This window comes from Cynara cardunculus, assembly GCF_001531365.2.
Source record: "Cynara cardunculus var. scolymus isolate 2C chromosome LG 2, CcrdV1, whole genome shotgun sequence".
NCBI lineage: Eukaryota > Viridiplantae > Streptophyta > Magnoliopsida > Asterales > Asteraceae > Cynara > Cynara cardunculus.
In genome coordinates, this window is record NC_037529.1 from 11711265 (window position 1) to 11737396 (window position 26132).

General features: G+C 31.6%; 1 protein-coding gene across 1 annotated transcript; it reads right to left on the reverse strand.

Moving 5' to 3' along the window:
- Positions 1–9916: 9916 nt before the first annotated feature.
- LOC112507661 (nucleotide-sugar uncharacterized transporter 3-like) lies at positions 9917–25816 on the reverse strand. The gene is made up of 11 exons (XM_025112321.1): positions 25664–25816; positions 12764–12840; positions 12336–12500; positions 12120–12253; positions 11913–12043; positions 11789–11833; positions 11024–11121; positions 10826–10933; positions 10377–10433; positions 10147–10270; positions 9917–10058 (listed from the first exon to the last, which is right to left on the reverse strand). Exons 1-10 carry the CDS (start codon positions 25788–25790, stop codon positions 10196–10198), a joined length of 1017 nt encoding a protein of 338 aa, XP_024968089.1. The 5' UTR covers positions 25791–25816; the 3' UTR covers positions 9917–10058; positions 10147–10195.
- Between the last annotated feature and the right edge of the window lie 316 nt (positions 25817–26132).

Genomic DNA, 26132 nt, shown 5'->3' on the forward strand with positions numbered 1-26132 from the left:
ATAAACTTTTCACACAAAGATATAACAAGAACAATCACATAGAACACTCCTGCGAGAATGATGAAAACACGGTTTTCTTCTTGCTGGAAAGCCGATTTGCTTGGGAGATTTTGCATGTAAATTATTTTATAGTATCCAATGCATTTAATGCAAGTCAACAATTATTGACCACTTTGTCACCCTCAGATAAAGGGGGTCTAGGGCTGACCTAACCACAATTGTGATGTTCTTTTCGGAGTGCAGTCGAAAATGGACATATTACTATAATACCATCCTTTAGATAAATATTTTTTTCACATGTGATTACGAAACATGGTCAACGCAAGGGTGTGCGGGCAACTTGCTCGTGAACTAGGTCACGACCAAGGTCGCCTAATCACATTTAAGTGTAAAAATATGAGAACACATCTTTATTATACTTAATCACATATGATACGATAGTCTATCATAGATGATACACATGTGATACTAAATGAGAGATACAAGTAACTTTTGTCGTGGGCAAGTTACCCATACACCACTAGGTCTCCTCACATATATTATCACATATAATAAGTATGCTTTCGTGTATACATAAAATGAATATGTTTTCGTTTGAAATTCCAAGTACTATATATATGACCTCCTCCTCTCATTTGGGGAGGTGTCGGTGAGTAAAGGAGGGTTGCATTTGGGGAGACAAGTCACTCATCTTTGTTCCATTTCCCAGTTTCAATGCACATTTTATTTATTCTTATTCTTATTATATACTGAAAGACACAAAAATTCATATTACTGCTTTTTTTCAAAAACCCAACAAAAAATTATACGGTAAAACCCTATCATTTGTTTATTAATACGTTTTCGGTGAATCACCAGACATACATAAATACATTATTTAAATAAGATCGGGTCCACAACAAATGTAAACACATACGGAACGAACATATATTGATTGACTGTATAAAAAATGGGTTTCATTTTGATTTGAAGAAAGCACAGATCGATTTGCATTCAGTTATATGAAAAGACTTCGGGGCTGTTTGGTAATTGCTGAATGGTTTGATGCAGAATGATTAAGTGGTCAGAATGATTAAAAGACTCTCATGATATAGTGCAAAATGAAATATAATTGTTTGGTAATTGTGTACAATGAAATTAGGGCTCTTAATGGTTAAGGGAGATCCATGATACAAAATCATTCAGAGGGTTTTAGAACCATTAAGAGGCAGACTTTGTTTTTTACCAAACAAGATTCACCTCTTAATGATTTAGATATTGCCTCTTAATGAAACTATTAAAAAGTAAACAAACAACCCTTTCATTAAATTATCAAGAATGTATCTGTATAAATAAACAGTGCATATACCAAAAATGAAATAAAAAAGTCCAAAAAAACATTAACCGAAGAAGCCCCTATAGTTTATTAAATTTTATTGGGAACCCCAAAAAGCATCTTTTATTTCATGAAGCCCCCCATTTCTCTTTCATGATTTAGGACCATAAGTTGGCATGCCATTAACCCAACAGATTCCATCATGCCTCCTTCCCCCAACAATTTTCCTCCCATTTCCATTTTTACCCTTCTCTCTCTCTCTCTCTTCAAGATATAATAATTTTTTAATATTATTTTCAAAATAAACATATCTTAATTCAATAAATTCTAACAAAAATATTGTATTATTGTAACTGTCACACTTAGGGACCGTTTACCAAACGCTTACTCGGGTAAGTAAACATCAAATCAGATTACCTTACCAGATGAATATGGTAAGGATCAAGAATCTTATCTGGTAAAAGCGAGACAAGAATCAATAGTCTTACTTGGTAAGTGAGGGCAACGGCTCTTACCACGGTAAACGCTTACCAGGTAAATTGTTGCATAGGATACCGTTTTGGTGGCTAAAATCTTACCCGAAAAGTAAATGATAATGCTAAATTTTACCGATAAGCACTTACCGGATAAATGTTTGGTAAACGGCCCACCTAATCTTGGTTTTTTATTTGGATAAAAATGTCATTGTTTTATAAATAAATGATTTTTTTTTAATATTTCTTGAATAAAAATAATTATTTTAGATCAAATGAAAAGTGAATGAAGGAAAGTAGGAGAAAAAGGGGTCAAAAAGGTTTGTCTTCTTCCATGATTTACTCTGTTTCAAGTAATAAGAGGTAGTGACAAAGAGGGCCCAAAAGAATTAGTTTTTTTTTTCCAAATTTTTATAAAAATCTATTTGAAGATGCATATAAAAACTGATGTTACAGATTATTCATATAAGTTCACATATGTATTTTCAATGATTCATATATGAACCTTCTTATTTAACGTTTTTTTTTTCTAGTGATTCACATATGAATATTTAAATGGTGATATATGTAATTCAACCATTTCTCAATACAACAAAATCGGGTTTATATGACACTCCCAATTTCTAAGTGTCCTAATATACCTCTTTATAAGACTCAGTTTATAGGATCAAAAAAAATAAAGCGTCCTATCTAAAGGCGTTGTAATAAGTTTATGTGACGTTTTTTGACGTCGTAATAAGTTTTTTATGACACTTTTAATATAAAGTGCCCCATTAGCAACTTTATAGGAACTATTAGAAAAACTGTCCTATAAAAACAAATGTCCTATACAAAATTGAGTTTATAGGCCACTTTCTCAAAAGTGTCATATAAAGTTACTAATACGACACTTTGTATTAAAAATGTCCTAAGAACTTGTAAAGACGCCCAAAAGCGTCATATAAACTTATTGCAACATCTTTAGATATGACGTTTTATATTTTGCTCCTATAAATTAAGTCCTATAAAACAGTCTATTGGGACGCTTAAAGATTGAGACTGTCCTATAAACTCAATTTTGTTGTAGTGTCTAGTCATTATTTAATAATTAAAAAATACACATTGATATGCATAAATTATTAAATGTATATGTAATATTATTTAAATAACTATTAAACCAATTTAAAAAGATTAGTAGGCCATATAAATTACCTTTTTTTAAAAATATTATAAAATAAAATAAAAGCAAACATAGTTTCTTTAATAAGAATTCTTTTGTCCCATGGGGTTTTTGTCTCCTTTCTTTAACCATCATTCATTATTGAAGTTTTGGGCACGAATAAATCGAGTTTCCCCTTTGCCACTTTTGGGGTAAATAAATTTAGTTTCTTTTTAATTTTAAAAATAATTAAATCATTATAATTTATACAAAAAATTATATTATATAATCGTGACAATAATGTTAAAAATATATATTAACGACCATGATTGGTTTTTCAAAAACTAAGAGACTGTTTATCAAACATTTATCCGGTAAGCATTTGCCTACGGGTAAATTTAACACTATCCTTTACTTACCGGGTAAGATTGTAGTCCACCAAAACGGTATCGTATGCAACAATTTACTCGGTAAGCTCTTACTGTGGTAAGAGTCGTCGCCCTCACTTACCGGGTAAGACTTTTGGTCTTTGTCTCGCTCTTACCGGGTAAGATTTTTGGTCTTACCATATTCAGCCGATAAGATAATATGACTTGGTATTCACTTACCCGAGTAAGCGTTTGATAAACAGCTCTTAAATATTATTAGAATAATTTATTAAAGTTAAATGATTTTTATAACGGTTTTTAAATTTCAATAATAGAACTAGAAATAGTAAAATATAAGTGTTGTGTGAAAAATGTATATGGGTATTGGGAAAGTGATTGATACCCTTGTTATCATAATTGGATGTTGGCATGAAATTGGGATCAAAATGGACAAAACAAACAAATAAGAAAAGAAAGGTAATGGCCTTTTGTTTGAAGTATCAACTACATGTTCATTAGGGCATATGGATCTTGTCTTTTTGAATTCTTTTTTTTAATAACCTGGATATCCAACCTGTTATACGAGACGACTAATTTTAGGGCGACCACTTGTTTTGCAGATAGCCCGGAGTCACTGCATTTGAACCTCCGTGGCCACAAGGAGATTTTTATTCCTCCTTGGATTTGAACCTGAGACCTCCTGGTACTTTCGAACTTCGGAACCAAGCACAAACCAATCAGACACCACCCGATTGTCTTTTTGTATTCTTAGCAATTAGGTCAATAGTTTAAGATAGTTGATTACATTTTTTTATGTATGTGGGTTGATGAAACTTATGAACAAGTCTATAATCCTAAAAATTCATGGCTAAGGTTTTTAGGATTTTATTTTGTTATCGATCCGGTTTTTTTTATACAGTCTTCTATGAGAAAGTTCCGTTAAATCAAGAATGTATTGGTCATTTTATATTTTTTTTTCATTTAAAAAAAATAAAGTATCTATATTAAGATAATATGTTGTTTATATTTTGTATTAGTTATATATACACATATGAATCTTCCCGAGAACTCCCACGGACCTTCCACTGTCTCCAGCCTCCTACATGTGCCTCCAAGGATAAAACTATGTCGACCTCACCAGTGAAATCCTCTTTCCTCCTTCACGTTTTCATGACAACCCCCCTCTCACCTCGTTTTCCGACGACCCATTCCCCTTTCCTTGAATTTATTCTTTCTTCAACCTGCAACTATGTTGCCTCAAAACCTAGAACTTTGGCGAAATATGTTTTGTATTATCACCGTTGATATATCTTGCTTTCAGTTGTTTGAAACTAAGTGCATTATCTTCATACATGCATGTAGGATTTTTAGTAGTAGAACTTAAACCATTCACTCATCTATCATGTGTAATGATAATCCTTAACCATATACGATGTCGAATTGCCTCACGTAGAGCAGTATATCTCATAATGATTCGAGGAGAGAGATACTGAATAGCAACAAAACCGACAAAGACATTTTGTTAGTGTTTTGTACAAGGACTGATACTTTGTTGCTTATATTATTTGTAGATATTGAAATTACATTATCAATTCCATTTTTCTTTCTTTAGAATAATCCCAAGTCAATGATTCCTTTTAGGTATCTAAAGATATTTTTGATACCGTTCAAATGACATTGCATTGGCGCTGAGCTAAATCTAATTAACAAGTTCATTGAGAATACAATACACGGTTGAAGTGCATTGTACTAAGTACATAATGCGCCTATTGTACTTAGATCGAGATTTTCAATTCCCAACACCTCTTTATCATCAATCTTTTAGACCAAATGGATATTTCCTTACATCCAACACTTCAACCAACCATGGGAGTGTTAGTCAGATACACTTTGTCCATATTAAATTGGTTGATCAATTTATGGACATATGCAGATAGATGGATCAATATTCCACAAGCTCGATGTCTTAGCCCAAATAACTAGTAGAAAAAATTGAGTTTTCCCAAGATCTCTTATCTTAACTTTAGATCTCTAGTAGCTTATTGTTTCTCTTATTTAATCAAGAGTGTCTATCGACATATAATGCTACCATCGAAAATTTGAACTCGTTTTATTTAAAAATACGCATGGGCATAGTTCATCATTCTTATATCACATCCCAAATCAAGCATTCACTAATGTGGGTACACCATATCCTCCTGGACTGCTTTAATCCATAAAGTGAGCGTTTCAATTTATTTGAGAATGCACTATGTATTTTAGAGTTATTTGACTTAGGTACTTTCACATACACACACACACACACACGTATAGAGGTCCATTCAAGAGAGAACTGATTAGTTTGTGATAACTGTGAAATCCAATCTCAACCACAAAATCAATGGATAAATTAGGAAACTAATATTTTTGGTAATTTGACTTAAAATTATAATTAAAGGGCATTTTGGGTATTTTAAATTTTTTTATGTCTCCTCTCTCACTTTCTCCTATCTCCGGCCTCTGACGAACATCATGTGATACCCAAAATACACCAAGATACATAATGTGATACCCAAAACACACCAAGTAAACTTTGAGACCACTATGATACCAACTATGTTACCTTTGTGATACCAACTATGGCGGGGATGGGGGAAGGGTGATAAGTAGTGAGGGGATCATAGGGACAAAGATAGGACTAGTTGCCGAGAATGTTCACAGTTTGGTGTTTAGTGGTAGATCATCGGAGACGCCGTCTTGGTCAGACAAGATGATCGGATTAGGTCACTTGAGTGGTGGTGGGTGTCGGAGAAGGCCACCGGATTTGGTCCATGTGTGTCCATGTGTGTGTGTGTATATATACATATATTAAAATAATTAAACTAATTAAAAGTAAATTGGAATATTAAACTAATTAAAGTAAATTGAATAATCAATATAATTTACTAATTTACCATTTGTTTTATTTTAGTAATAACATTAACTATCTAAAATGACTAGCTCATATTGGATCTCAAAGTTATCACAAACTATCTAGGTCTCATTTGATTAGACATATATATATATATATATATATATATATATATATATATATATCCATAGGTTATTTTGAGAAGTGAAAAATATTTTAGAATGAAAGAAGTGATCCTAGTCATTCATACAATTAAGATCAGACTTAAGTGGTCAAGAATTGCGGCTTTAACTAGTCAAGAATTACAGCTTTGACTAGTCAAAATTTGGCAGCTACGTGAAAAATAGAGGGGGTAATTTCGTAAATTTTATAAATATGCGACAAACGGGTTCATATGTGAACCTGTGTGATTCACATTTGAACTATATGTTCATATGTGAACCTGTGTAATTCACATAAGAATTATTTTAACTTATTCATATATGAACCCATATGATTCATATATGAACTAATTAACTGATTTACATATGAACATATAGTTCATATGAGAATCACACGGGTTCACATATGAACCCGTTTTCCACCTATTTATAAAAGACGAAAATATCCTCTATCTTCCACATATCCATGCGAGAAATTATCTGGTGTTTCACAGTCAAAACTGCAAATATTGATCGGATGAAGGACTATGACCGCTTCTTTACTTCTCAAATACTTACCACTTCTCAAATGAACATTTATATATGTATATATATACACACACACACACACATATATATATATATATGTGTGTGTGTGTGTGTGTGTGTGTGTGTATGTGTGCATATATATAAGGTTGGGTTCCAATGAGAAAGATAGTTAAAGTGAGAAGCGTAAGAAAAGATCTCCACTCTTAGATGCACATTATGATAAGATGCACCAGATCAATCCTCGTATCAAGCATGATACATGGTTGGGTTTGAGATGAAAAGTGATCAAGGGTCCAATTCTCTTCTTATGTTTCTCACCTTAACTCTGTTTCTCACATGATCCTACGCCTATATATGTGTCACTAAAACTAGATCCTTATAGAGATACGTAGTAAACATATCCATGAGTTGTGTTTCTAGTCCTTCTGAAACTATTATAATAAGTAAATAGTGGGACGTTATAACGTCCATCATGGAAGAGAAGTCTCCTCGTGGTCAATCCAAGGCGTTATGAGAAACCTTGCATCAAAGGAGAGCCTTATACATTAGGACTTCATTATTCTCATTACATTTACTGACAAAGACCCATCTATATCCTATGGGCTTTACACTTGGTGGGTTAGCGTTACCAACCACCTATGGTTTATAACTTGAGTCCCTTTGCTGATCCTAGAATATGCTCGTTTGCTAGAAATGACAACCATTACGAACTACACGGTCATCAAGTTCAACCACCCACAGTCTATATCTTGAGTCCCCTGCTATGGTTCACAGGGTCATCAAGTTCATCCATCCACAGTCTATAACTTGAATCGTTCAATTTTCTAGCAACAATACAGAGATAAATCCTATGGATCCATTGCATTACATTCTAAATTACATGACTCTTATTGAATAACTAATGTACTCAAAACATGTAATTTATAAATAAATATGCAATAAATTTGTCATACTGCATATCACATTTCAAAGCTTGATATTGAGCATGTTAAACTAGACAAATGTCTAAAAAACCCATCCAAGCCAAAACCAAGTCAAATACTCAGCGAATAATTTGTATAATCAATAAAAGTCGACATAAACTAATAAGATACAAATACTTAGCGTTTGAATAACTTATACACCGAAAGGTTTGAAAACCAACACCACGGACTCAAAGGTCGGGCAAAATCCCAAAACGGGTATTTATCGGTTAGTCGTATTTTATTCATACTTTGAACAATTTATTTATATTTGTGTTGTGGTTGTGTTTTATTTCTAAAATTAATTACTCTAATCCTTTTTGTTTTATTTAAGATTTTAAAATTAAATAGGTCAACCCATTTATTTAATAGGTTGGATTGAAAAAATCATAAACATGTCATCCCGCAGTCAACCATTTAGATTAACATGTTAGGTTGAGTTGAAAAATCTCAACCCATTAATCAAGTGGGTTGGGTTGAGATTTTCAACCTGTTTAACAAATGGGTCGAACCCGAACCCAGTTCAACCTGACTCATTGTCATCCCTAGTGGTTAGCTTAGGCGGTAAGTGAAAGTCACCGCTCTTACCCAGTAAGTCGGTAAGTGAAAGTGATCACTCTTATACGGTATGCTTTTACTAGATAAAAATGTTACATACAATGTCATTTTAATATATTAAAAATCTTACCCGGTAAGGTAAATAAAAATATTGAATCTTATTGATAGACGTTTACTGGGTAAAAATTGGATAACCAATATTAGTTATATTTTAATATTTTAATTAAACAAACAATACCTTATTTGACACATGATTAAAAATATACATTGTATATATTTTAATATTGTTATATAAAAGTTTATATTATATTTGGAAAAAGAGATATATATATTTGTATCATTTTAGAGGCAATTTATCAAACACCTATCGAGTAAGCGCTTACTACTTCAATTACCTTATCGTGTGAGAGGAAAGATAAGGATTGACAAATTTACCTAGTAAGTGAAAGTTGTGACTCTTACCTAGTAAACGCTTACTGATGATAAGCACTTACCATCTTCCATCAATCCATTTTGATAACTGAAAATGTTACTCAAAAAAGTAAGTGAGCATGATGATTTATACCGGTAATCATTTGGTAAACAACTGTGTTAATATTATTTTATTTATTTCCTTTTCTTCTTTTTTTCTTCCTTAAATACAAATTAAAAAAAAAAAACTTATTTTCCTTTCCTTTCTTTTCTCTTCATTTTTTATCCGTTTATTTTATTTTATTTTCATCCCAAATTCAACAACTACTTTGAAAAAAAAAATACTGAATAGCAGGTAGCAAGTTACACAGACTAGATTCTATTAGACCAAGGGGTGTTTGGGATTGCTTATTTAAAACAACTTATATTTTTCTACAAAAGTTCTTATCAATTTATTATAAGTCAGAATGGTTTAACTTCTTCAAAAACTTCTTATTACCGGTTTAGCACCGGTATAAGCTGTTTATCCAAACAGTCATAAATGCTTATTACCGGTGTCATATAAGTCAATAAGTTGTTTTTATAAGCAATCCCAAACACCCCCAAGTGTCGTTCAACCTATATCTAGAGTAAACTACAAAATTGGCCCCTAAGGTTTGTTAAAGGTAACAGTTTTTGTTTTTACAGTTTCAGAATTACAAGATGGTTATAATGGTTTGCAAAAACATCTGAGTTTAATACCTTCCTCTAATTGCTGTTAAATGACAAAATGATAAAAGGACCCAAATTCTCCTCATTTAGCTGAATCTTTTAATAACCATTAAAAAAAGGTACCAAACTGTTTTTTGCAAACCACGATGGTTATCTTATAATTTCAAAATTGTAAAGATGAAAAGTGTTATTTTTGACAAACCAGCATGGACCAAATTTATAGTTTACTCTTATATTTAAAGTATGTATTTTTAAGTGATTTTTATTCAATATGCATCGTTTTTTAAGTGATCTGTTAGAAGGGTAGATTCTTGATATATTGGATGATTGAGAGTTAGAAATGATTAAGATACAATCATTAATATGCAAAGCAAACCACTGAAACTTATTCAGATAATAAACGGTCTTAATGAAAATATATCTGAATAAATGATTGAACATTTCACTGATTCATAAAAAAGATAAACAAATACAACATACGTTATCTTAAACGACATTCAGCTTTTTATAAAACAAAATTGCCATTCGAAGCTATACATGAACCTGTTCCAAATAAAAGATAATCTTTTCAGAACAGTTGTCTGTTAGAATTAGTCGAAATAAATGCGTATGAAATAACGAATACGGTTACCTTGTATGGTAAGAATCGTCTTTAGCAAAGATTGCGTTGTCTTTACAAGTTACAACCCTTTGATTTTGCAAAAGGCGTAGATACAAGATCCAAGAAACCCGAGAGACTGGCCCATGACATTCAACTAATTAAATTTAACGAACAAGAAAAAAAAAGTGTAAAGTGAGATAATGAGCGGATTAAATTCAGAGATTTTATCTGTCGAATCTTGAAAGAACGTTATTATTTACCGGATCAAATGGAAGACCGCCGAAGAGAAGCCAACCAAATCCAATGGTGAAAAGATCCTAAAATATATATTATATACAACTTTAAACCGTTTAAAGTCAACATGAGAATTTTTTTTTTTTGGGACATAAAAATATTTATATTATTTACCGGTACAAATGTTTGATTTTTGGGGACATAAAAATGTCATATGCCCCCAAAAAAAATCAAACATTTGTAMTTGTAAATAATATATCAGTTATTAGCTTTTTCATGAAATATTATATGATATTCATCCCGAAAAAGTCAAAATATTGACGTCTAAAGGTCAAACTCGAGCATCCATAAAGGTGGAGTTTTTTCAATGGAGCTCGTTATGAACGGTTAATCTATAAATTATACGATCCATTAATGCAACAAGAATACTTTGAAACGTAATTAAAAAAAACGTGTAACCAAGATCATTTCGCACCTTTAAGTTGCCACATATCGTTTGTGTAAGCGCGGAGTTTAGAGTTGTGTTCAGAAAAACCACATAATTCAAAAGGAAAGCCATAACACACGAGAGAAGCATCACAACCTGTATGAAAAATGTCAAAATTAAACTAGAAAATAGAAATGATTGTGCGGTTTTAAACAAAACCATGAATTTAATTTCGAAGATTCACACCTGAAATCCGGGCGATAGCAAGTGCGAGAAGTTTGCGGTGACTTCGAGATCACCGCAAACCCATGTCCACAGTAACAAGACCGGAGTACAGATTAAACCTACAAAAAGATCAAGATTTCATTTTCGATAACGAGTAAATAATCATGCTTTGATCCTTCTCGTAAAAACGCAAGAAAAAGAAAAGGGACATGAGACAGAAAGGGACAATTCGACTTCTAAAACCATAGAGTATATAAACCTAGTATATGATCACTTATCACTACAACAAAATCGGGTTTATAGGACACTCTCAATTTATAAGTGTCCTAATAGACCTCTTTATAAAACTCAGTTTATAGGAACAAAAAAATAAACCTTTATATCTAAAGATGTTGTAATAAGTTTATATGACGTTGTTGGGCGTCTTAACAAGTTTTTTAGGACATTTTTAATACATAGTGTCGCATTAGCAACTTTATAGGACACTTTCTCAAAAATGTCCTATAAAAACAAATGTCCTATAAAAAAATTGAGTTTATAAGACACTTTTCTCAAAAGTGTCCTATAAAGTTGCTAATGCGACACTTTTTATTAAAAATGTTTTAAAAAACTTGTTAAGACGTTCAAAAGCGTCATATAAACTTATTACAAGACATTTAGATAGAACACTTTCTATTTTGGTCCTATAAATTAAGTCCTATAAAGCGGTCTATCAGGACACTTAGAGATTGCGGATGTCCTATAAACCCAATTTTGTTGTAGTGTATGGAGCTGAGATTGTCTTACCATTGCACCACATAAGCCCGAAACTATTCAAACCGCTAGATTTTCCTGAAGAACAACAAGAACTTATATGTCATAACAGCATCTAGAAATAAGAAGGTCAATCATGAAACTATAATACGAGTACCGATTCGAGCTATGGAAGCTAGATATACTGCACTACAAATGTTTGCCGAGAAAATGACTATATAGGCATAGGAATCGAACGACAAATCCCGAGCTCCGGCTATGAAAGCACCGAGTATGATTATCCCTACACTGAAATCAAGTAGTTTGATGAAAAATGATCTCCGTTTGTATATTATCGATGAATTTTTTGAAATCGACGATGTACCTGCCAACGATACCAAGAGAATATCTTTGTCGAGCCAAAACATACTCTACGAGCATTGTAAATGCTACAGTCGTTCGTCTAAGGGTGGTGTACATGGGCACGCTTACGCCACGAACGGATTCCATTGAAACCAACTTGTATAGACGAAAGAAGAAATGTCAGACGACTAAGAAACAATTACGAGTGTACCTTGTTAATCGGGATACTGTAATGTACCATGTATAGTAGATACGAGATTGCGAGAGGAAGGGTTGTAATTAATGTATTTGATGGTACGAACATCATCGGGGCGTTTTTTGTGCTATGGTTTTCGCTATCGACTCTAAAAGAGATGATTTTTCGGTATCTCAATGCGTAAAGAAGGATCGACGAACACGTCATCTACAACAAACATAAAGAGAAGTTAACGAAAAGCCGCTTTTGACTTTTAAGAGTCAAATTGATCGTTCTTTAACCTCAAACCGTTAGTAGTCCTTGTCGTCTTACATGAAAAACCAGATAACGGCATCGATCTACGAAAGGAGCTCTATGATATTGTATGTTATTATCGAAAAGAACGTAAAAACTTGAAATGTAAATTTCGATTCGAAAAATACCAAGTTTGACTTTTGGAAGTCAAAATTGAGGATAGTATGAGGATGAACCTGGAAAAGAGTAATGACATTGGCACATGGAAATTTATATGAAGAAAGAGCAGCTTTGTTGAATAATATCAAGAGAACTGCAAAAATTAAACATTAAAATTAGTAAATGAAAATAATGAATTTAATTAAAGTAAAAGAAAATAATGCATTTAATATGTTTCTAAAAATATAAATATTTAATTAATAAATCTTTTTTATTTCTAATTAAATATGTAAAACTTATGTGACAAAAAATAGCTTTCTCCTTTAAATTAACTTATTTGAAATTATCTTGATTGGATGTTGGAAGTTGTACAATCTTTGAATCCAGGATAACTGATTCTCTTTGGAGTAGGTTGAGTAGAAAAAAGAGGAATCTGCCAGAGGAGGGGCTCGTGTCTGACGGGCGGTGTGCACAAGGCCCGGGAACGGATTCACATATGGCTGACCAACAATTACTAGCGATTCCGGCTTTATGCAGGCGAGTTGCAGCCTGCAAACCGAACTGAGGACGGGTTTTTGAATGAAACGTCGGGCCAATCGCAAGAATAGTTTGAGTAATGAAAATTTTGGAATTCTTATGTTTGGCATTCATTGTGACAGTTTGAAGTACAAATTCAGGGTTGTGTTGAATTAGACCAACTGGTTAATAGAATCTCGTCAAGAAAATAGCGATAAACCTCTTATGGTAGTGACTGTAGAGGAATTTATGGTTGAACATATCTACAATCAGGTTTCATGAAGATTGTTGCTATGGGTATTGGAAGATCAAAAGTAAAAAACCCAAAGTAGACCTTAATTAGAAATCATTTAGTTGAGGATAGTTTGAATAGTCAAGGTTAAACTATTGACACAATAGTGGCAGCGAGTGATCTACGTGAAAATGCTTATGCGGATTCTTTTACCACCCGGGTAAAGTCAAAATGGTTGTAGGTACTTTGAATTGAAAGAAGTATGGTCGATTATGGTGGGATCAATTTATGCAAAGATCATCAGAGTTTTGAAGGCAAGGGCAGAGTGTGACGCAGTTCGATAGATGTTGGTTAGAAATATTAAGGTGGCGTTTGTTTTTTAAGAAGTGCTGAAGTCTGAAGACTGATTTCACTTCTGATTTATAAGAGGTGGTCCTGAAGTCTGAAATCTTGATCAGTAAGATTGTTTGTTTTGACGTCTGAAGTCTCAAATTTGAATCGATCAAATTAGTGCAAAAATATAAAAGATAAATAATTTTTTACTAAAGTATAAAAGATAAATAGTTTTTGCTAACAAATCTCTTCATGAACCATTTGATAGAGGGCTGATTAGGATTAAGAGGTATTAAGATATACGTTTACCACTTAAAATTTCAGAGAGCATTTAGAGCTTTTAAGCTCTTATTTTAGAAATAAAACAAATACTCTTATACCCAAACGTCTAAACAGACTTCAGAGATATTAAGAGATAATTTTGAAAAGAAAAAAAAAAGCAAGCCCTAAGAGTAAATTCACTTATAGGCAGCAATGCAGCATTTAAGAAAGTGAGCATTTGAGGTCGTAAGCTACTCTTTGAGATGGTATGAGTCACCTAAGGTTGGAAGGCAACCGATATCATATTGTTGGAAATTTCTTCAATAAAGTTGATATTATTCTTTTATTATACAGTAATTATTAATATATTTCTCATTCATTATTGTTTTACCATCTATAGTAATAATTATTTATTAATCTTATATTTTCATATTTTATTGTAAGAATAATAACATTGTTATTATTTATTATTAATACTATTAATTTTATTATTATTTATTATTAATACTTAATCTAGTCCGAAAGAAGTTAATTTGAGCTCTGAAGTTACTTGATGGTTAATTGAGTTGTAAATTTTTTAAATTATAAGTATTGGATTGGAATTGAGTTAGGGTCATTTGAACCATTCAACCCAATAAACCCGATATCCTATATTTCTTGGATTTAATATGATCGTAAATTCCCTAATTAATATGTACACTAAATTAGAAACCCGTGATTACAGTTTCACTCGTAGTTTTATTTTTCTATTTGCATTAATTTTCAACTTTATTCCGGATGTTTCTTTGACTTTATCTTCGTTTCCATGTATCATAAAAGGCCAATCAACTCGAGTAACGACTAATGGTTGTTTAAGTATATTGATACAGTGATGGTATGTTTCATTCATACCGACCAACCCAACCTGCACATATTGGGTTGGATTATGCTTTTAAAAGAATTTAACAGATTGAGATTTTTTAAACCACATTAGTTAGAGTGAATAACCAATCTGACCCATATACGACCCTAATTTGGACAAATCAAAATTCTGATATGTTTGCCTCACTTTTTGTGAGGGACAAATTGTATAAAAGATTGTAAATTGCAATTTTGGTCCTTGTGTTTTACAGAAAACTATAAATAATGTCTCTAAACTTTAATAAGTACCGAAATGGTCAGTACAGTTTGTATTTTGCTATGAAAGTGGTTTACTCATAAAAATGTGACTAACTATGACTTCATTCTTATTTTAGTTCATTAATTTTCTAAAAGTTTCATTTTAAATAACCGACTTTCAAAAATTATCATTCAAGGGGCATGATAACCAAATTCATGTACTTCAAAATATGAACGGAATAAAAAAAAGGTTCCATTTTGGTTCTGTAAAATGAGAACGTTTAAAAGTAGGTTCTTCAAAATAGCAGTTTTGAAGATTAGTTCAAAATAAAGTTCTAGATAGTTGATTTATCAAAATAAAAATGTAGACAAAATTAGTTATTACAATAAATTACAGGTTTGCTCCTTGGGGCTTACATATTATACTGTCTTAAAGTCCATTTTTTTGAAATAATTGCGAATTACAGTCATATGGTTACATTATTATAACGCCTTGTGTCTCTTGCTCTAACTTCGCTTAATTTTTTTGTGAAGTAGGTTTTTTTTTTTTAAGTATATAATATTTATATACGGCAAATGCAACAAATAAACTCACACACACCCTCCTCACCTATGGTGAAGTAGGCTAACTACATGGGTAGTTCTAGTTTTTTTTTTCTTGGACCTAAATAGTGAAGTGAACAGTTATTGGGCAAACCTGTTGTTTTTTACGGGTTTGATTCATGAAAATTAAAAAGGGTTTTATTCCTTGGCGTATTAAGTTTCAAAGGTAGATTCACCTCTTCTTTTTACCCCGAATGGGTAATTTTGTGCCAACAAATGGCTCGTGTATTATTGGGGTTTTTCAATCCTTTTGTCTAAATCTGTTTTATTTTAGGAAATATTCATACATTGGAACATTTGGATGAATGAAGTTATTATATGTAACATAATACGTTATTCCTATTGTGTTTATTAGATGTCAAGCTTGGTATTGTGGTGCTATAACCCTTATGCATGAGGGTTGTAAAATTGTGTTAACAAATGGGATATCTTGATTCCTATCTGATTTCTATTAAGTGGACATTAAAGATCGAATGAGAACCTTGAGATGAGATTTAAGTATCTAATGGGCAAGCACTAAAGGTACTACCACTTTCTGTATGCAGTAAAGCCATAAAATCTGAGGTGTAATCCCGAGAAACACTGATACGTTGCAATAATTTTGTGTTCCCACCACATCCAGTGGAAATGGGTCTCCCCTATCATTAAAAGATGTTATGTATGCAACATGTCAGGTTTGGTCATCTTAGGAGACTATATCTCTATGTACCTATGTTACCATTTCCAGGTAACGACATCTTATATACATCGTTAATGCATGTTCGGTTCATTATTTTCAACTATACTTGTTTAAACTCACTAGACATAAGTCGAACACTTTTCTTAAAATGTCATGTATATCAGGTCCCTTTAGCGGCGGGTCCAAAACAATTTGATATGTGACGTTGTGTTGTCTACAAGCATCGGGAGGAACGTTATTTAAGGGTGGTTTGTGAGACAATGTGGAATCTTCGAGGATTAGTAACACCCGATTGTAATCTAGTTAAATCTATAATTAGATTAGTAGGTTGCTAACTTTAATCCTACTGCTAGTTGGTAGCTACTTACTCATCATTTCCATTGTATGGGTTTAAGCATGTTATTAAATTATAAGATTATCCAGGTTTTTGGAAGTTGTATTTTGTTAAATTTTAGGGTTGTTACAAGTTGGTATCAGAGCTCTCGTTTAGGAGATTTAGGTATGATTTTAGAATACCTAGATTTAAGCTAACCAATTTAAATGTCGCCTTATTAGAGTTGATTAGAACTCTAAGAGTGGATATCTTTAGGACTCAACGGAAATGCATTATTGAAACTTATAGTAATAGTATCGAGAATTATCATGTGTAATACTTTTGTAATTTTATCTTGGCCAATGTTATTATGAATTTATTGTTACGTATTACGTATGCATACTTGGCTTACTATTACTATGAGGATTGATACGTTTATAAAGAATTAACTCGATTGTTCTTCGTATGTGTGTGGTAGTCTCAAATGGTGAACATTAGGAGCCATCAAACGGTTGGGGAGGAAGGTGTAGAGGCTTGTGTGACCGTTCTTGATCAAGGTGGAAGACCCTAGAACGCTCTACCCCTTCATTGTAGCCGATGTTGGGTGGTAGGATTAAGCATATACCAAGGGTGGTGTTGGCCACTTCACATCCGATTATCCAAGTGGTTAACTGTAACGCCCAAAATTCCAAATTAATCTATATTGGGTTTGATCTTTAGATTCAATTGTTAAAATGTTGAATTTTGGACCATATGATAGTTATAAGAGTTGATGGTTTATTTGGGTTTGAAAAATCTGGAAAAAGAATCAAACCATGCGAAAACAAGAAGTAGCATGACCTCGGCTCTGAAACATGGTGGTTAAGGCAAAAGAGTATTATTGATGCATTTATGAAGTTTTGAGACTTGAATCTTATAATTTAGATTTCTTCTGGTTTTTACATACTTGAAAGTGTTTATTTGAAAGGGTCATCTTTGAGAGGGAAAAAAAGTGTTCTCACTTGTGGAGAACATAGTTATAGGCTTTATGGACCTTGGCAAAGATAATGATTTGGTTATGTTTAATAATGAGATTATACGATGAAAACTATATGTTTGATTATAGTTTTTTTTTTTGTAAGGGTGTCCGGGCCAAAGCCCGACTAATCTCCGGCAAATTTGGAGGCTAAACATGGCCCCACTTAAATGTCGCCAACACTCCCCTCCCAAGGCTCGAACTCGGGTTCATGACTATGCCATGTCCAAGCCTTTACCACTAGGCTGGAAGGTCTTTGACTATGTTTGATTATAGTTGGTCACTTTTAAAGTTGTGACAAGTATTAAACTAAAATCCAATGGATCCATAGGCAAATGAGTCGATTTGTATTTGATATGGGATGATTTTTCCATTTTGTAACTCGAAATAGGTGGGTCATTGGGGGAGTTATGGTATGGACTCTTGGAGCTGGATAATGGTGATTGACCATATGGTGTAGTTTCTAGTGAATGAGTATAACTAGGATCATTAGGAGACTCGAGCTATAGATCACGAATGGTGGGGTCAATAACATGGGAATATGGTCTACTTTTGTGTTACGCCATTGTCTGTGGAAATCGGGTCTCTCCCGTCATCGTAAAAGGAGTTGTGGGCTTTAAAGTCTTCAAATGAAAAATGGGAACCATTGAGTTTGATCAATTTTATATTTTAGCTTTATGATTACTTGTTTTATTTATAAATTGTTTGGACTCACTAGGTGTTAAGTCTAACATTTTTTCTTAAATGACATGTATATCAGGATCTCAAGATAGCGGGACTACTACTGCTTGAGTGGAGTGATGTTTGTCGATAGAGGCACTTTTGGGACATTACCTTTTGGAGCTACACATTGTAGATTCTTTTTTGATGGCTGTAGTGACACCTGACTGTAATCTAAATCTAGAATTGGTTTAGATTAGTAGGTTGTTATCTACCATCCGTTATTATGATGTAAATTCTCTTACATTTCCCCTTTGTTGGGTGATTTTATTTAATTTTTCTTTTATTCCGTTGTATTATATAGTTTAAATTATCTTATATTTTAGGGGTGTTACATTAACCCCAAATTGAGTTGATGGAGATCATGACTCAAAGATGGATATGGCCCTAGATCCCCAGCGTGAGATGTTCACAAAGATGATGGAAGAAAGAGACGCAAGCAACCAAAGGCACAAGACCGTTGATGATAATGTCGTAGTCGGTTCCAGCAGGGCCAACAATGCTCATGGTACTGTTGAGAATCAAGTGGTGGGAAAAGGTGATGGAAAAGTATTGCAACAAAAGGGCCTTGGATAGAATCGAATATGAATTCCAAGCTCTCAAGAAGGGAAACGGGACCATTGTCGGCTACTCAAGTTTGCTTATCAAAAAGTTGGGATTGGTGGAACACCAAGTCCAAGATTAAGGCCTATTTTAAGGGCCTCTGTGCAGGGATGAAGTCCTTAGTACGAAATGCTAAAGTGACTACACTTCAAGAGGCTATAGAAATTTCTCAACTGATAGAGGATGATTTACCTAAGGCGAGTGCAACAAGCAGAACCAATTCAAACTCTTGTGCCTTTGGTAACACATTAACTAGGGGTGTTCAAAAAAACCGTTGGACCGCTCAAACCGGCCGAACCAAGTCAAACCGGACCGTTTTTGGCGGTTTAAGCGGTCTAGCGGTCTAGCGGTCCAGTCTGGTTTGGAAAATAGCAAAACCGGGCGGTCCGGTCCGATCTGCGGTTTGGAAACTTTTTTGGGTGGTTTGGACCAAACCGACCGCCAAATATATATATATATATATATATATTTATTTATTTATTTATCTATTTTAATATTAGCAAGCCCAACTTTTTTAACTTATTGACTATGACCCAAATTAACATAATCAAAATCGACGACTAAAACCATTAAACCATTGAACATATCGGCACATTTGTTATTGACGGTCTCCAAATTTTGAAATCCCTCAAAAACTCTATTAATCTATTAATCTTTCTAATCCATTGTTTGATTTCGGCGCACATTATCAAGACATCAACCAAGTGATTCAACCAACTTAGATTTGGCTTCTATTTTGTTGGCTCAAGACTTAAGAATTGAACCATTGAAGGTTGTGAAGTCGTGAATTTTGTTACTCAATACTCACAGTAGAGTTGTAATTTTATTAATTTATTTGTTTTCTAATATGTTATATCTTTATATGTTTGTATTTTTTGGATTGCCTCGACTTTGTACTCAAGAGCTGCTTAATTATTACATTTATTTGATTAGATATTTTTTTTTGTTAAAATGGATACTTAATCTAAAATTCTAAATTATATATATATTTTTTAAGTTTAATATAAAGTCCATTAAAGGCCCAAACCGCCTAAACTGGTCAGACCAGACCGCTTTTACTTGGTCTGGTTTGACCGGTCTGGGCACTTGATGTCAAACCGCTCGGTTTGAAAATTTTATAAACCGCCATTACGGTTTGGTTTGTGGTTTGAGGGGTTAAACCGCCCAAACCAGACCGCGAACACCCCTAACATTAACAACCAGAATCTTCCAATGTATCAAAAATATTGAAGAACCTACATGATTCTTGAAGATCCTAAATTTGGAATAGTTTATCGGAATACCAAGCTGGAGAAATGTTTCTTGAGATTTAAAGAAGTTGAAAAATATTCAGATGGCACTTTGAAGCTGATCAGACAAAAGTTAAACCTGAAGCTGAATGATGATGATAAGTCTAATGGTTATGGAATTGGGTTACAGTCATTTGAACACAATCCAACTCGATGAACCTGATATCATTTTATTTTTTGGATTTAATATAATTGTTAAGTCTCTATTAATTTGTATATTAGACAATTATATCATCACGTACCTTTTCATATACATATATATTCATTTTCTTCTCTATATCTATAATACTCCTTCGTATACATGTTTAGTAAACGTGAACAAATATATGCAAATTGAGAAAAGTAGTTTTATGTGATATATTTAAGATTTAAGAGGTGTGGATAAATTGTACTAAATGATGATGAAAAAAATTTATGAGTAAAGAAAACAACATATATAAGGTTAGGAGAACATTTTGATGTAACAAAGTATCAACCTGACCAATCTGTACGGTTTGAGTTGGGTCAGATTGGGTTTGGGTTGGCTTGAGATTTTTCCAACCGCAAACATTGGGTTGGATTGTTCAAATATTTTCAATCCGATCAATTCAATCCATAAGCACTCCTATTTACTCATACTTTCCCTTTAATGGTTTTAAACATGTTATTTATTTATGAGATTATCCAGGTTTTTGAAAGTCGTATTTTGTTAAACTTTAGGAATGTTACTAGATTGAGATGGGGGTCGTTATAATAGATACTAAAAAAAATTATTATATATATATATATATAGAGAGAGAGAGAGAGAGAGAGTTTGTTTCAAATACAATCTATCGCATTTATACAACCAATGCAACCCAATAAATTGAAATATTTATGAAAATGATGAGAGTTAATTTAGTATGATTTAAATATTTATAGAAGATAAATATAAGGTTCATTAATTATAATCTATACTTTATATTATGAAACAATCGAAACTTCTATGAAATTACATATTCATCAAATTAAATGGACGGTTGAGATTAGGTTGTATTGGTTGTACAAATGTAAATGGTTGTATAATAACTCATCTCTCTCTCTCTCTCTCTCTCTCTCTCTCTCTATATATATATATATATATATATTGGAAGGTTCATATAACAAAACTAAATATCGTGAGAAGATAAAAATGGAAGGTTCACATGTGAATTTTTGAAATAATTCATTTAAATATTTATATGTTAACCATATGAAAAATTTGTAACATTGATCACATATGCATCTTTAAATAGAGTTTTTCAGATTTTTTTTCCAATGATTCACATATGAACTTTCACTTAACCTTCATTTCTTACATTCTCATGATATTTAGTCTTTTTATTTGAACAAACTCATATATATATATATATATATATATATATATAATCTTATATATGAATACATATTTTTTGTTTTAAGAAAAAATAAGGAAAATACTAAAATACCCCTCTAATTAACCTACTTAAAAGAAAATTTTTAACGAATTTAGGGAATGACCTAAAGCACTATAAATGTAAACCACGAGATTGTAATCCATAATTATTTCACAAATAGAAATAAGACATAAACCATGTGGACCAAACATGTAATTAATTTTTAGTTTTATTTTGCTACATTTATCTTTTTGTAAAAAATAAATTACAGATTTGGTCTATATGGAAAATAATTTTTTTCATCTTTACTGTTTCGAAATTACAAGATAGTTATCGTGGTTTACAAAAGCGTCCGGATTTGGTCCTTCCCTCCAACGGCCGTTAAAAGAAATCTGTTAAATAAGGAACATTTTCATCATTTTATTGATTGTTTTTTGTCTTTTAACCAATCAAAATCGCTTTTACAATTTGGTCCCTGTGATTTTTGATTACGTAAATAACAAAAAAAAATCAATAAAATAACGAAAATACCCCTCATTTAACAGCCGTTATAGGGAAGGACCAAAATTCAAACGTTTTTACAAGTCATTTTGTAATTTCGAAATCGAAAAATGTTAATTTTGAAAAACCAGAAGGACCAAATTTATAGTTGAGTGTTTTGTAAAACACCCAACATTCTTGTACCCAAATGATGCTTTGAAAGTACATGTAACAGAAAATTCATATGATGGTCTCAACTCAACTCAACACAAACAAACAAACATAGACCAAATTATTGTTGTTTCTCTCTCCTTTTTTGATTGGTTGATATGATGATCAAGATACACTTGTTCTAACAAATATTATACCACCTTGTTAAAATAGAGAAGCTTAAGAAATGATCTGGACCATTAATCATATTTAATCTCAAACTTATCTATAAATTGTGTTTTATATGAAGATTGATCCGGTACATCTCATCCTAATCTGTATTAAAAATTAAAGATCTTTTTTTTACGTTTCTCACATTTTTATCAGAACACAACCCTATGCTAATATATATATATATATATATGTATCAATATAATCAAAATAAATTAAAGTCATAAAATAGAATAAAGTTATCACATTGTAATAATTACCATAAAAACATTTTTTTTCCTAAAAAAGGAATTTGTTTTTGGGGTAGGAGCCGGAACAAGATTCCCAGAAGTGAGGGAATGTACACCAAAAAGGCAAAAACTACTCGTGCTATGCAAATATGGTTGTACGAAAGAGGTGTAAGAAAGAAAAAAAAAATTACAAAAGTATCAGTATTAAATCAGATATTTCAAATGCATTTTTATCTATTAATTTTTTTTCTTATATATATATATATATATATATGTATATATACTATATTATAAAATATTTGACAGAAACTCTTATAAACTATTTTTTATGCATGAAATACTGTTTATTGATGTATGTTATTTAAGATTCAAGATAACAAATAAATTGTGCGTAAGTACAAATTATTAAAAGTTTCATGTTTGAATTCGTGTAATTAATTGCAGATAAACATAATCAAATACAAGATAAATATTTTATTTTAAATATAAAAAATTTAAAATATAATTAGGATAATTATTGATATCTAATAGAATACTTAAATTATTATTCGTATAAAAAAGTATAGTATTAAATAAAAAATAAATTATTTCGCTATTAAATCTAAATTAAATTATAATAAAAACTGAATTAGATAAATTACACAAAAAACAAGAACTTTTAAATAGTTAATTTGATACTAATATTGATATATCCATTTTCAAAATTTTATATTATTTTCAAATTTATATTTTATTCAAAAATAAAAACATTATCAATTTCTCAAAACCACATAAAAACCGTAAAGAGACGGAATAAAATAAAACATTAAAATCAAGATATATCTCGTCACATTGCATGAATACCCTTCTAATCGAATTATAATATTGAATTTTAAGTAATATACATTAATAAGTGATACTTCATGTATAAAAAATAGTTTTGAATATAATATAAATATAGGTTTAATAACCTTTTCTTTTTGCTATTTTAGTAGAATAATAAAATTAATTGCTATTTCCATGGAAATCAGTATATATTTTGATTTTTTTTACTTATTTTTATTTTTATTTTCTTGTAAAAAATATTTTTAAAATTTAATCGGTAATCATCAATTCATACATTATTTTAATCGTTCAGCACTATGAATGGTCCTTAGAAGCTCAATAAACCTAACCTCTTTGCACGCTATTCAGTGGATCCTTCCAATTGGCTGAAAACAACGTTGGTGTTATTACTCTTTTTGAGGCGCAGTTATTTAAAATTCGTAAATATTTTTAAATTTCAGAAACCGATTATCTATACTATATTATAAAGTATTTGACAAAAAATTTTAAAAAGTATTTTTTATGTATAAAGTATTGTATATTGATGCATATTACTTAAAGTTCAAGATTACAAGTAAATTATGTATAAGTACAACTTATTAAAGCTTTATGTTTGAATTTGTGTAACTAACTGTGGATAAACATAATCAAATAAAGAATAAACATCTCATTTTAAAATATAAAAATCTAAAATATAATTAGAATAATTATCGAATTTTAACAAAATAATTAACTATTATTTTGTATAAGAAAATTATACTACTAAACCAAATATAAATTACTTCGTTATTGAACTTAAATTAAATTATAATTAAAAATTTTGAATTAAAAAACAAAAATAAGAAATTTTAAATAATAAAATTGATACTAATATCGATATAATTTTGTCAAATTTTTATGATGTCTTCAAATTTATATTTTATTTAAAAATAAAAAAATCATCGTTTTTTCAAAATCACATAAGATCATATTATAACATCGATTGGGATAAAAAAATAAAATGAAATATTAAAATCAAGATGTATCTCGCTGCATTACGCGAGTACCGTTCTAGATTATAATAAATATTATGAATAATAAAGGTTTATGATATTCATAATAAATAATATTTTAAATTATTTATCATCAATAATTAATGAAATAATCGATCACACACAGTTTAAAATATTTATGGTTCTTATTTCAACCTTCCTCTTGTTTCTTAATCATCTTCTCAAAATTAAGTTGAGCTAATAAACATTTCAAACCTGGTAAATTTAATCGACCAAAAATCAAACAGACTGGTGTCGGAAAAACACTTCTTGAAGGGTTTTGGTATGATCATATGCTACGGTTTAAATCAAACAAGATTCAGTATATTTTCAAACGTATGTCTGAGGTTGAGACGCACTTAAACCTATACACTTTTTGGAAGAGGAAAGTGGACTGCTTCTATAATAAACAAAATAGGGTTTCGTTATGGATGATTTAATTACATATATTTTAATCACATAAAAATAAAATATAATGTACTAAAGAAAATACCCACATTTGTAGAGAAAATAAATATAAAGAATTTCAGGGATTATTTGTTAAACGTTTATCTTGTAAGTATGATTATCAGATCATTTTATCTTATCGAATAAACATGACAAGAGTTAAAAATCTTACTGGTTAAAGTGATAACAATGATTTGTGTGTCTTATACAATAAATGAGAGTGATAAATCTTACCTGATAAAAATGATAAAGGTAGGTGTTAACTTTTACCGGTAGATGCATCTACGGAACCTTTTGGAATATTTGTAATTGTGACGGCAACCATACAAATAATTCCCGAAGAACACAACGATTTTCGAGAAAAAAAGCATTCAGAGACACATCGTACTCCCACTGTTATGCAATCGAAGTCCATTTTTCGAGGAAAAATCATTCGATCAGCATCCTCAAATTCACCGATACCGACAAAACATATCCTTAACATTCGTAAATTTCTGAAACGAAAATGAAGTTTGATTCTAGAGAGAGAGAGAGGGGGNGGGGGGGGGGGGGGGGGAGAGCGAGAAAACCTGCACAAGCCATGTAGGAGATGGCGGCATAGACGCCTTTTCTGGTCATCGGGGAAGAGACGTGCCATTGGTCATCGTCGTCACCAGATTTCGACAGTAGCAACGTTTTCTGATCCTTAAACTCCATTTTGTTCCGATGAATTTTTGCAGAATTTAAGGAATCTCAGGTTTTCTTTTCCGGTGTTTATTTCTCTCTCAATCTCTCTGGGTCTCGCCGGTAGGGAATTAGAGCGATGGAAAGAGAAGGGTGATTAAAAAGTGAGGGTCCGCAAAGATTCTGTAATGCACTAACTTGGAAATGTTCGTATTAAGGACATCAACTTTAAGACAAGTTCAATTTTGGTCCTTCAACTTTAAAAGTTTTTGAAAATTGAAATGACAAACTTTTTGATCAATCACATGTCGGCTTACGTCAATCGTCGATCTAAATCTATTCGTGTAGACTCCTTGGGTTGTTTGTTTTTTGAAA

Excerpts from the sequence above, each read along its gene's own strand:
- LOC112507661 (XM_025112321.1), bottom strand. The coding sequence starts at position 25,790 with ATGGAGTTTAAGGATCAGAAAACGTTGCTACTGTCGAAATCTGGTGAC. Across the intron at positions 12,501-12,763 it reads ATGTCATTACTCTTTTCCAG|ATGACGTGTTCGTCGATCCT; the intron begins GTTCATCCTCAT and ends TGTTTGTTGTAG. Across the intron at positions 10,271-10,376 it reads GCGGTCTTCCATTTGATCCG|TTGAATGTCATGGGCCAGTC; the intron begins GTAAATAATAAC and ends AAATTTAATTAG.